Source organism: Gossypium arboreum, chromosome 5, assembly GCF_025698485.1.
Source record: "Gossypium arboreum isolate Shixiya-1 chromosome 5, ASM2569848v2, whole genome shotgun sequence".
Classification (NCBI taxonomy): domain Eukaryota; kingdom Viridiplantae; phylum Streptophyta; class Magnoliopsida; order Malvales; family Malvaceae; genus Gossypium; species Gossypium arboreum.
In genome coordinates, this window is record NC_069074.1 from 59,742,781 (window position 1) to 59,755,391 (window position 12,611).

Here is a 12,611-nt window from a genome sequence, read left to right on the forward strand (position 1 = left end):
GATTGTTGATCGCATGTGTAGTACTAAGTGCAGGCTACTATGTGTATCAGATAGCTTCGGCTATAAGTGTGGAAGGGGGAAATATGTGTAAACAATGGTATATTTGTTATTTTCCGTTGAGTTCAATGGGGAAAATCGATAAAGTGGTAATATGTGAAAGTTATTATAAGGTGAATATGTGCAAATATATGTTTATGAGAAGTTAGGAGCTATGTGCTCGATAATTGAGTGAATTGTGGTATAACAAAAAGGACTAGGTAGAATTATGCAAGAGCGAATGTTAGAAATAAAACAGTGTTAGACAGCAGCAGTTACATGATTTTAAAAATTTACCAAAAATCGTGGAAGTTGAATAAAAATGAAAATGATATATGAAAATAAAGCTTAATGAGTCTATTTTCACATAAAAGAAACAGGGGAAGTAAAATAATTCTATATTATGTGATATTTGAATTCTTGTAAAATAGGGTCTGAATGAATTCGAGATCCCCTGCTTTAACTTTAGAAATTCACCATAAATTGTACAAAAATATTAAGAGTCATATCTTACATGCATGGATTCCTTATTGACTATATTTTTAAGGGAAATAAACGACATTATCGTTGGAATTCTATACAGGAAGAAATTTTGTTCATAGTGCATAGGGGTCAGAGAAGTCATACCCTGAAACAGGGGATACTTTAACTAATAAACTGTACTAATTGGCCCAACCAAAAATGAAACACCCCAAACCTAGCCCAGACGTTACGGCCAAACCTGACGTGTCACATTGAAACATTACTAGTGTAGTCATGTTTTATTTAAAATCTTTTCTTAGTGTTCAAAGAATATTTTCGTTTTAAATTAAAGTGAATGGAAGCTATGCACCAGGTAGGATACCAGAAAAGAGGAGGTGAGTCTATTAGACTGCTTAAGTACCAAGCTCTCCGCGGATCCACTCCTAGACATGTACACCACCATTGCCACACTTTAACTGTGCGATTGTTTAGAAGCAACCATTTCATTTTATCCGTTGAAATCACTTATTATCCTTTTTTTTTAAAACGTTTTCGTTACGGAAGCTTTGTCTTGTTTCACGATATTTTGAAATCAGATAATTTCTTTTAAAACGCGCCCTAGATCTATTCAATTTCAAACATTTAAATCAATATCATGCCTAAGCTAACAAAACAAACCCAAACAATTAAAAATAATTAAAGCGGCCTTATATCAACTTAAACCCAAAATAATTAAAGTAAATAAAAACTGAGAAAAATAAGTTTGCAGTACGTGTGGCCACTCTGAATCCCTCACAGCTCCAAGTCCACTATGGTTGGGGGTTACCTGCATCGATAAAATTAAGGGGTGAGTTTGGGAAACTCAGTGTGTAAATTAACACAACCATAGTCCAGATCAGTTCAAACCACAGAAACAGATTAAGTTGGGCCTTAGCCCTATACAGAATTCAGAATGAAGCCCATAGGCCCATAATAGAAACAAAACAGATATTTCAAGCATGCAGAAAAACCCAACCCGTATCCATCCGTATACACCCTCGTGCCAACCTTACACCATGTGGGGAGACTAGTCGACCCATCCATCAGTCTATATGCCACAAGTATGTAGCATGGCTGCCAGAACAGATATTGTGACAGAGTCACCATATACATATAATTGTGGCAGGGCCACCAAAAACAGATATTTGTGGCAGAGCCACCAGAACGCTTCCTCTATCATTATAACTCATATCCCATGCAACAGATATACATGTCATGGCATACAACAAACAGAAACAGAATATCATGCATTTCAGTCAAAATCAACCCTAGAGGTATAATGGTCATTTTGCTCTAAGGGGTATAATGGTAATTTTCACACTTAGGGTATTTTAGTAAATTTACCTATTTTAGGGTTTACATACATATTACAGCCATTAACGCATCCACAGAAACACTTACCGAGCGTTCTTAAAAAATTGGGCCCGTTGGCCCATTTACTGTTTTCGCCCATTAAGCCCAAATATCTTTGAAGTGCGAAATTGCGACTCTGCAATCATATCACTTGAGATTACCGGGATTAACAACCAAACCATCTCACGGCGCCTTGCGTCAAGAAGTCCTAAAATGCGGCTTTTCGGTATTTCGACTTTTCGACTTTTACCGATCTAGTTTATGAGTGAGTGTCATTTGCACACCTGTTCTGTAACGATACGTTGGCGAGATCCACACACGAGTTGCCTACAATCGAGTTACTAAAATCTCAGTCTAAATATCAAAAGCAAGCTACGTACTAGACCCCTTACCATATTCGACCAACAATGCCTTAAACCCCAAAGTTCTTAACTTTCTACCAAAATATGGGTTAGATCTAGATGTCCAACCGAGTTAACCTTCAACGCCTTCGTTGTACGCCCCCTTGTCCATGCTAGCGCATACAAAGCCAAAAGAAAGAGGCAAAAATGCCCTTAGTCCTAACATTAGTCACCCTTAAGAGGTTTCAGCTTTTTCTTAAACCATGAATAACTAACGAAAGTGATTCGAATACTTACCAATTGTTGTTCTACCCAAGAGAGTGTTCTTATCTATGATTCTAATCCCGAACTACCGTAGTCATAAGAGACAGGTTCAAATAGCCAATGATTCGGCTTCCTACACCGCAGATATGAAGGTTTTCGACTTTTGAAAGAAAATGGGAAAAAGAGTTTCTGTTATAGCAAGATTCGGCTTTTGAAAAATAATGAAGAAAGTAAAATAAGGGAAGAGATAGAAAGAGATAGGTATGGGTTCGGCTATGGAGAAAAGATAAGATGAAAGAAAAGGAAAGATGAGAAGGGAAGTAGTATTCGGTTATGGAGAAACGACACAGTGAGGGCTTCCAAGTTCGGCTATGGGGGGAAAAAAGGATACAGATGACAGAAAGAAAAGGGAAGAAGATACAAGAATTCGGTTCTTGAAGAGGAGGAGTCGGCACAGGTGTAGGGTGTAAGTTCAGCTTCTAGCAAAAGAACAAAAAGAATTAGGCAACCATCCCTCCAAAAGCCGAAATTCCTAACACTAAATGACCTAGCCGAAATTCCTATGCTAAAGACCCTTGGCCGGCCAACTCTTGTTCCTTGATCAACTCCTAAATTTCCTCCCTTATCTTATCCTTACTCAATCCCCTTACCAGCTTAAATTCTCCCTAACAGAGTTCCCCCTTAAGTTCTATCACATCCCTTTTTTGTTCATAAAAAAATAAATACCCTATTTGCTTACCTTGTGGCTCGAACCTTGGCTCCCCCTAAACATCTACACGCCACTCCCCCTATACCTTATGTGGCATCACATGCCAATTTACCACAGGTCCCTTGTGCCCTATTTTACCATCTTTAATTTAAAACCCTTCAACGTCAATACTCTCTCTTTTTAAAATTGGGAATTCAGAAATTACCTCGAATTGGATTTACTCTTGGGCCTTTTAAAGGCCCACTAACATACTCAGACCTACTACAGACAGTTAAAAGACAGAATTTCTAAAATTCATTGAAAATCACAGAAATCCTGAAAATCTCGAAAATTGGGGCGTTACAACTCTACCTTTCTTAAAGAAATTTCGTCCTCAAAATTTTACTTGATTCAAGCAAATGAGGGTATTGTTGTCGCATCGCCTTTTCTGGCTCCCAAGTGGCTTCCTCTCTGCCATGATTACATCAAAGCACTTTTACCAAGGGAACTGACTTCCTTCTTAGAACATTAACATCACGATCTAGTATCTGCATAGGCTCTTCCTCGAAAGTCAGATCTGGCCACACCTCAATCTCTGCAATCGGCACGACATGAGTAGGGTCAGAATGATATCGTCTTAACATGGAGACGTGAAAAACGTCGTGAATCTTATCTAACTCCGGAGGTAATTCCAATTGATAAGCCACTGGACCTACTCACTTAAGAATTCGATAAGGCCCGATGAATCGCGGACTCAACTTGCGCTTATTACCAAACCTTAATATCTTCTTCCAAGGAGAAACCTTCAAGAAGACCATATCACCTAATGAGTACTCAATCTCCTTACGCTTCAAATTCGCATACGATTTTTGCCTATCAAATGCTTTCTTGAACTGATCTCTGATTATCTTGACCTTATAATCAGTATCTGCTACCAACTCAGGTCTAAGAACCTGTCGTTCTCCCAACTCAGTCCAACAACTAGGTGTACGACACCTACGTCCATACAGCGCTTCATATGGTGCCATTCGGATACTCGCCTGATAACTATTGTTATACGCAAACTCTACCAACGGCAAGTAATCTTCCCAACTACCTCGGAAGTCGATAACGCAACCCCTCAACATGTCTTCCAAAATCTGAATAACCCTTTCCGACTGACCATCCGTCGGCAGATGAAAAGCCGTGCTAAAGTTCAGTCGCGTTCCCAACGCCTCATACAACTTTTTCTAGAACCGAGATGTGAACCTAGGATCTCAATCAGAAATAATCGATACTGGCACTCCATGAAGTCATACAATCTCTGCCACATACAATTTGGCTAACTTTTGAAGTGAATAATCAGTGCGGACAGGTATGAAATGAGCAGACTTGATCAACCTATCCACGATCACCCAAACCGAGTCCTTCTTCGTTGGTGTCAAGGGTAGCCCACTCACAAAGTCCATGGTTACCCTCTCCCACTTCTAAAGTGGTATCTTTACTGGCTGTAAAAGTCCAGAAGGTAGTTGATGCTCAGCTTTCACCTGTTGGCATGTCAGGCATCTCCCCACAAGCTCCGTTACTTCTCGCTTAAGCCCAGGCCACCAATACAATTCTTGCAAGTCGTGGTACAACTTATTTCCTCCAGGATGCATAGCCAAAGTCCTTCATGAGCTTCTTTCAGTATTGACTGCCTTAAGTCAGAGTCCTTTGGAACGTAAATTCTCCCTCAGAAACACAGAACTCCTTTACTATTCAACCCAAACTCAGAAGTTTCCCCTTTCTCAACTTGCTGGAACCTACCAACCAAAGACTCATCCTTCAACTGATTTTCATTAATCTGATCCACCCAGGTTGACCTTGCTTGCAATTCAGCTAACAGACTGCCATCATCAAACAGACTCAAGCGAGCGAGCATTGCTCTCAGATCAGATATAGCTCTACCGCTTAGAGCATCGGCTACCACATTAGCTATCCTTGGCTGATACTCAATCAAACAATCATAGTCCTTAAGTAATTCTATCCATCTTCCCTGCCTCAGATTCAACTCCTTCTGAGTTAGCAGGTACTTGAGACTCTTATGATCCATGTATATGACACACTTTTCTCTATACGGGTAGTGTCTCCAAATCTTAAGTGCAAAGATTACTCCTGCCAATTCTAAATCGTGAGTAGGATAGTTCACTTCGTGAGGCTTAAGCTATCGCGATGCATAAGCAACCACCTTACCCTCTTGCATCAACACACAGCCCAAACCCACATGTGATGCAATATTGTACACGGTAAAATCCTTCCCAAACTCCAGCTGAATCAAAATAGGTGTTTTGGTCAGAACTTTTTTCAACTTCTCAAAAGCTTCCTGTTGCTTCTCGGTCCAAACAAATGGTGCTCCTTTCCTTATAAGCTTTGTCAATGGTGTTGCCAACACAGAAAAACCTTCCACAAACATTCTATAGTACCCTGCCAAACCTAGGAAACTCCGAATTTCCGACACCGACCTAGGTGGCTTCCACTCCAGAATCGCTTCAATCTTTCGAGGGTCCACCTTGATCCCCTCAGCAAAGACAACATGACCTAAAAAGGTTACCTCCCTCAACCAGAATTCAAACTTACTAAATTTCTCATAAAGTTCTCTCTCCCTCAAAACTTGCAACACAATGCAGAGATGTCCATCATGTTTCTCTTCAGTTTCAGAATACACTAGAATATCGTCAATAAAAATGACTACAAATCGGTCTAAGAATGGTTAGAACACCCGATTCATCAGATCCATAAATAATGCAGGAGCGTTCGTCAACCCAATTGACATGACCAAAAACTCGTAATGACCATACCTAGTCCTGAATGCCGTCTTATGAACATCCACCTCCTTGACCCTTAATTGATGATATCCAGATCAGAGATCAATCTTGGAAGATACCAAAGCTCCTCTAAGTTGGTCGAACAAGTCGTCGATTCTTGGCAAAGGGTACTTATTCTTAATCGTTAGTTTGTTCAACTACCGATAATCAATGTACATCCCCATCGTCCCATCCTTCTTCTTCACAAACAACATTGGTGCTCCCAACAGGGACACACTCGGCCTAATGAAGCATCTATCCAACAACTCTTGAATCTGTGCTTTCAGCTCCACTAACTCCTTCGGTGCCATCCTGTATGGTGCGATGGACACTGGTGCCGTTCCAAGCAACAAGTCAATTACAAACTCGACTTCTCGGTTCGGAGGCAACCCCAGGAGCTCCTCTAGAAAAATATCTTGGAATTCCTTAACGGTTCTAACTTTATCCACCGTCAAACCTCCAGTCTTCGACTGGCTTATAAATAGCAAACACACCTCACAGCCTTTACGAATCCACTTCTCGGCTCTCAACGCCGACACCACATTAGACAAATAATCCCTTCGTTCACCTACCATCATAACCTCCTCACCCTCTACGGTTTTTAACACCATTCGCTTAGCTGCACAGTCCAAAGTTGCCCTATGCTTAACAAGCCAATCCATCCTCAAGATGAGATCGAATTCTCCGAATGGTAATTCCATCAAGTCTCCAGCGAATATCCTACCTTGAGTTTCTAGAGGTATGTCCTTATACAGTTTGTCTACCCTAACTGAGTGACCCAAAGGACTTAGTACTGATACCCTACTCACAGTCTCCTTAGAGTGCACACCCAATGACCCAGATATGGCATATGCAACATACGAATGAGTAGATCCAATATCTATCAAAGTAGTGTATGGCATGCTAGAAATAAAAAATGTACCAGTTATGACGTCGGGTGCATCACCCTCCTCTCGACGATGAGCTGCATACACCAACGCCAGCTGTCGAGCCTCAGCATTTTCGGAACCTCTGCCAGGTGCTCCTCATCCCTGACCATCTCCATTATCGCCCCTACCTTGATGACGTCCTCTCGATGGTTATGGTCCACCTCTCGCTGGTTGGGCAACCCTCCATTCCGCAACCTGAACCTGATCTATTTTTTGAGGACAGTCCTTGACTTTATGCTCCATAGATCCACACCGAAAACAAGCACCAGAGCATTTCCTACACTCGCCCAAATGTACCTTACCACAGTCCCTACAAACCTGTGGTCTAACAACATTCATCGGAACTGCTCGAACTGGCTCTTCTACTCTTGCCCTTTTATCACTCCTATTTGCACCACCCAAGGGTCCTGAATCCTTCCAAAAATGATTCCAATCCTTTTCACGATTCTATTTTTCGGCGCGCTTTACCTCCTCTGCTATCTTAGCTTTCTCCACCAAGGCAGCAAAGTCACGTTCCCTCTGCGAAGCAATTAGCAGCCTCAGTTCATCTCTAAGACCATCATCAAAGCACACGCTACGTTCATACTCCGTAGCGACTATCCCGACGGCATACCGGCTCAGCCTCGTACTCAGCAATTGTCTTACCTCCTTAAACCAGATTTAGGAATTCTTTCCTGCGGGCGTCCACATAACTCGCCCCAACATACTTTCCCTTGAAGATCGTCTTAAACAGCTCCCAAGTCACCCTGTCAGTGGGGCTCCCATCTCTCACAGTGAGCCACCACTGATAAGCCTCATCTCGTAACAATGAGATGGCTCCTTTCAGCTTCTGCTCCACAGAGCAGTCCAAATCATCCATAATTCATTTCGTGGCCTCTAACCAATATTCAGCCACATTTAGGGCTACTCCCGACACTACCCTAAAGATCTCCGCACAGTTAGCCTGGAGTCGTTCAGAAATAGACCCTCGAACTCCATTACCCGTGCTTGCCCCGGCAACCCTTTCCAGAACACGAAGCATTGCCTGTGATAGGGCGTCATCCCCTACACCTCGATCATGAGATTCCACTCCCCTGAACATGAAGATCTACCCGTGTACTACCTCGGCCACATCCACGGCCCCTTCCACGTGCTGTCCTCGTACTCATGTCGTATTATCTGATTACAAGTTTTATGCATCCATTAAATATTTCAGTGTGTATTACAGATGTTTTATGAACAGACAATAATTCAGGGTTTGTTTTTCGCGGAAATGCAGCCTAGCTACAGTCTTTAGTCCACTTATCAAAAGTTCCTACAGTTCACATATCATCCTAACTAGAGTATCATAGAGTTCCAGTACAGTTGTATAGCTAATAATTCAGGAATATTCAGAAAAATTCAGAGTAATACTTACAGACTTAGGCCGGAGATTCGGTGTGCCACCTCTTCGGTTGTCAAATTTCAAAAACCCAGAAAAACTTAAATCATTTCTAGATTGAACCTTAAGACATGCATACAATGTAAAATGTCTTTGGAAAGAACTTTCCAAAACCATCTCCAAAAATACCCTTCTCAGGCCTAAGTTTTTCGAAAAAATTTTCGGACCCGATCCATAGCTGAGTTGTTGCAACTGGGCTCTGATACCACTAAATGAAACACCCCAAACCTGGCCCAAACGTTACGGCCAAACCCGACGTGTCACATTAAAATGTTACTAGTGTAGTCATGTTTTGTTTAAAATCTTTTCTTAGTGTTTAAAGAATATTTTCGTTTTAAATTAAAGTGAATGGAAGCTGTGCACCAGGTAGGATACCAGAAAAGAGGAGGTGAGTCTATTAGACTGCTTAAGTACCAAGCTCTCTACGGATCCACTGCTAGACATGCACACCACCATTGCCACACTTTAACTGTGCGATTGTTTAGAAGCAACCATTTCGTTTTATCCATTGAAATCACTTATTATACTTTTTTTTTGAAAACGTTTTTGTTACGGAAGCTTTGGCTTGTTTCACGATATTTTGAAATCAGATAATTTCTTTTAAAACGTGCGCTAGAGCTATTCAATTTCAAACATTTAAATCAGTATCATGCCTAAGCTAACAAAACAAACCCAAACAATTAAAAACAATTAAAGCGGCCTTATAACAACTTAAACCCAAAATAACTAAAGTAAATAAAAACTGAGAAAAATAAGTTTGCAGTACGTGTGGCCACTCCAAATCCCTTACAGCTCCAAGTCCATTATGGTTGGGGGTTACCTGCATGGATAAAATTAAGGGATGAGTTTGGGAAACTCAGTGTGTAAATTAACCCAACCATAGTCCAGATCAGTTCAAACCACAGAAACAGATTAAGTTGGGCCTTAGCCCTATACAGAATTCAGAAAGAAGCCCCTAGGCCCATAACAGAAACAGAACAAATATTTCAAGCATGCAGAAAAACCCAACCCATATCGATCCGTATACACCCCCGTGCCAACCTTACACTATGTGGGGAGACTACTCGACCCACCCATCCTTCTACACGTCACAAGTATGAACATGGAAACCAGAACAGATATTGTGACAGAGTCACCAGATACAAATAATTGTTGCAGGGCCACTAGAAACAGATATTTGTGACAGAGCCACCAAATCAGATATTTGTAGCAGAACCACTAGAACGCTTCCTCCATCATTATAACCCATATCCCATGCAACAGATATACATGTCATGGCATACAACAAACATAATCAGAATATCATGCATTTTAGTCAAAATCAACCCTAGGGGTATAATGGTCATTTTGCTCCTAGGGGTATAATGGTAATTTTCACACTTAGGGTATTTTAGTAAATTTACCTATTTTATGGTTTACATACATATTACAGCCATTAACGCATCCACAGGAACACTTACCGAGCGTTCTTACCGAATTGGGCCTATTGGCCCATTTACCCGTTTTTGACCCATTAAGCCCAAATATACTGACGTGCACGAAATTGCGCACTCTGCAATCATATCACTTGAGATTACCAGAATTAACAACCAAACCATCTCATAAGCGTTCGAACGCTCGCAAGTCTACAAAATGTCGGCTTTTCGGCATTTTAGCTTTTCGGCTTTTTGACTTTTGCCGATCTAGTTTATAAGTGAGTGTTGTTTTCACACTTGTTCTGTAACAATACATTGGCGAGATCCAAATAAGAGTTTTCTACAATCGAGTTACTAAACGTCAGTCTAAATATCAAAAGCAAGCTACGTACTAGACCCCTTACCATATTCGACCAACAATGCCTTAAACCCTAAAGTTCTTACCTTTCTGTAAAAATATGGGTTAGATCTAGATGTCCAACCGAGTTAACCTTCAAGCCCTTTGCTATACGCCCCCTTGTCCATGCTAAAGCATACAAATCCAAAAGAAAGAGGCAAAAATGCCCTTAGTCCCAACATTAGTCACCCTTAAGAGGTTTTGGCTTTTTCTTAAACCATGAATAAATAACGAAAGTGATTCGAATACTTACCAATCATTGTTTTGCCCAAGAGAGTGTTCTTATCTATGATTCTAATCCCGATCTACTGTAGTTAGAAGAGACAGGTTCAAATAGCCAACGATTCGGCTTCCTACACCGCAGATATAAAGGTTTTCAGCTTTTGAAAGAAAATGGGAAAAGGGGTTCGGCTATAGCAAGATTCGACTTTTGAAAAATAATGAAGAAAGGAAAATAAGGGAAGAGACAGAAAGAGAAGGGTACGGGTTAGGCTATGGAGAAAAGAAAAGATGAAAGAAAAGGAAAGATGAGAAGGGAAGTAGTATTCGGTTATGGAGAAACGGCACAGTGAGGGCTTCCAAGTTCGGCTATAGGGGGAAAAAAGGATACAGATGACCGAAACAAAGGGAAGAAGATACAAGAATTCAGTTCTTGAAGAGGAGGAGTCGGCATAGGTGTAGGGTGTAAGTTCAGCTTCTAGCAAAAGAGCAAAAAGAATTTGGCAGCCACCCCTCCAAAAGCCGAAATTCCTAACACTAAATGACCTAGCTGAATTTCCTATGCTAAAGACCGCTGGTCGGCCAACTCTTGCTCCTTGATTAGCTCCTAAATTTCCTCCCTTATCTTATCCTTACTCAATCCCCTTACCAGCTTAAACTCTCCCTAACAGAGTTCCCCCTTGAGTTCCATCACATCCCCTTTTTGTTCACAAAAAAGTAAATACCCTATTTGCTTACCTTGTGGCTCAAACCTTGGCTCCCCCTAAACATCTACATGCCACCCCCCCTATACCTTATGTGGCGTCACATGCCAATTTACCACAAGTCCCTTGTGCCCTATTTTACCATCTTTAATTTAAAAGCCCTCAACGCCAGTACTCTCTCTTTCTAAAATTGGGAATTCAAAAATTGCCTCGAATTGGATTTACTCTTGGGCCTTCTAAAGGCCCACTAACATACTCAGACCTACTACAGACAGTTAAAACACATAATTTCTAAAATTCACTGAAAATCATAGAAATCCCAAAAATCTCAGAAATTGAAGCGTTATAAAAAGTTCTAGGAAAAAATTAGTAAGTAGAAATATGAGTCTACTTTCAGGGAAAATTTACGGAATTGGATTTCAAGTTTTGTAGCTCGAGATATGATTTTATTAAACCGAAACTCCAGAAAACTGCCTGTCTTGAATATGTGATTATATACTAGTAGGATTGTTTTACTTTGATAAATTGTATATCAATTTTGTATTTACTTACTAAGCTATATGCTTACCTTCTTTTCTTTTTCTTGTCTTATAGAATTACTAAGCCAGCTCGAGATTTGGAGATCGTCGGAGACCCATCCACACTATCAATACTTTTTGGTATTTTGTAAACACTATTTTGGAATTATGGCATTTATAGAGGGCCAAATCATTTTGTTATATGTTATAATTAATTTGGTTTAAAATATTTCTTTTCAAAATTTGATAATTTACTTGTATTTATGTCTATCTGTTAATGTTATCTATTTTTGTTTAAACTAGAGGAATTAATTATGTAAGATCAGGTAAATGTGTGAATTCATATTTTCGTATCTGTAATATTCCGTACCTTGTTCCGACTTAGAACATGGGTAAGGGGTGTTACATTTATTGGTATCAGAGCTAGCTTTAGGCGGTTCTCAAATTTACGTACTGTGGGGAAGTCTATCTATACATGCCATAATTATATTATGATATTGTGATGACTCCTGATAGTTTAAATCGTGTTTTTATATAGTAAATGGATCCCGATCGAGCTGTAGCTGATGATGTAGAAAGTAATGCGCCGACTCCTGCACAAAGGACTACGCCAGTTGAGAGCAGGCATGAGACACATGATCAGGGAGATGGGGCTTGAGAAGCCTTTCTCGGTATGATGAGTAATTGGTACAAAGAATTTGTTCAGGAAAATCCAAACGCTCAGCCTCCTCCACCCCCTCCTATTCCTCAACTAGTTCCTGTAGTTCCCCAAGGTGCCAAAATGGTAAGATTGAACAAACCCCCAGTTGATAAAATTCGAAAACAAGGGGCTGAAGAATTTAGGGCTAATATAGATGATGATCCCGAGAAAGCAGAATTTTGGCTTGAAAATTCTATCAGGGTATTTGATGAGCTTTCTTGCACTCTTGAAGAATGTTTGAAATCTGCTATATCTTTACTAAGGGATTCGGTATATCATTGGTGGAAGACACTGGTATCTGTGG

The 12,611-nt window shown here is 40.5% G+C and overlaps 1 protein-coding gene across 1 annotated transcript; it reads right to left on the reverse strand.

The window, feature by feature from the left end:
• Positions 1-4,649: 4,649 nt before the first annotated feature.
• On the reverse strand, positions 4,650-8,015 carry LOC128292682 (uncharacterized). The gene is made up of 8 exons (XM_053027577.1): positions 7,854-8,015; positions 7,642-7,763; positions 7,403-7,556; positions 7,253-7,348; positions 6,978-7,140; positions 5,753-5,865; positions 4,926-5,146; positions 4,650-4,830 (listed from the first exon to the last, which is right to left on the reverse strand). The coding sequence occupies exons 1-8, from the start codon at positions 8,013-8,015 to the stop codon at positions 4,650-4,652; spliced, it is 1,212 nt and encodes a 403-aa protein (XP_052883537.1).
• Between the last annotated feature and the right edge of the window lie 4,596 nt (positions 8,016-12,611).

Excerpts from the sequence above, each read along its gene's own strand:
- LOC128292682 (XM_053027577.1), bottom strand. The coding sequence starts at position 8,015 with ATGTTCAGGGGAGTGGAATCTCATGATCGAGGTGTAGGGGATGACGCC. Across the intron at positions 7,349-7,402 it reads AAGCTAAGATAGCAGAGGAG|GATTCAGGACCCTTGGGTGG; the intron begins GTAAAGCGCGCC and ends CATTTTTGGAAG. Across the intron at positions 5,147-5,752 it reads TTGAATTCTGGTTGAGGGAG|CCAAGGATAGCTAATGTGGT; the intron begins GTAACCTTTTTA and ends ATTGAGTATCAG.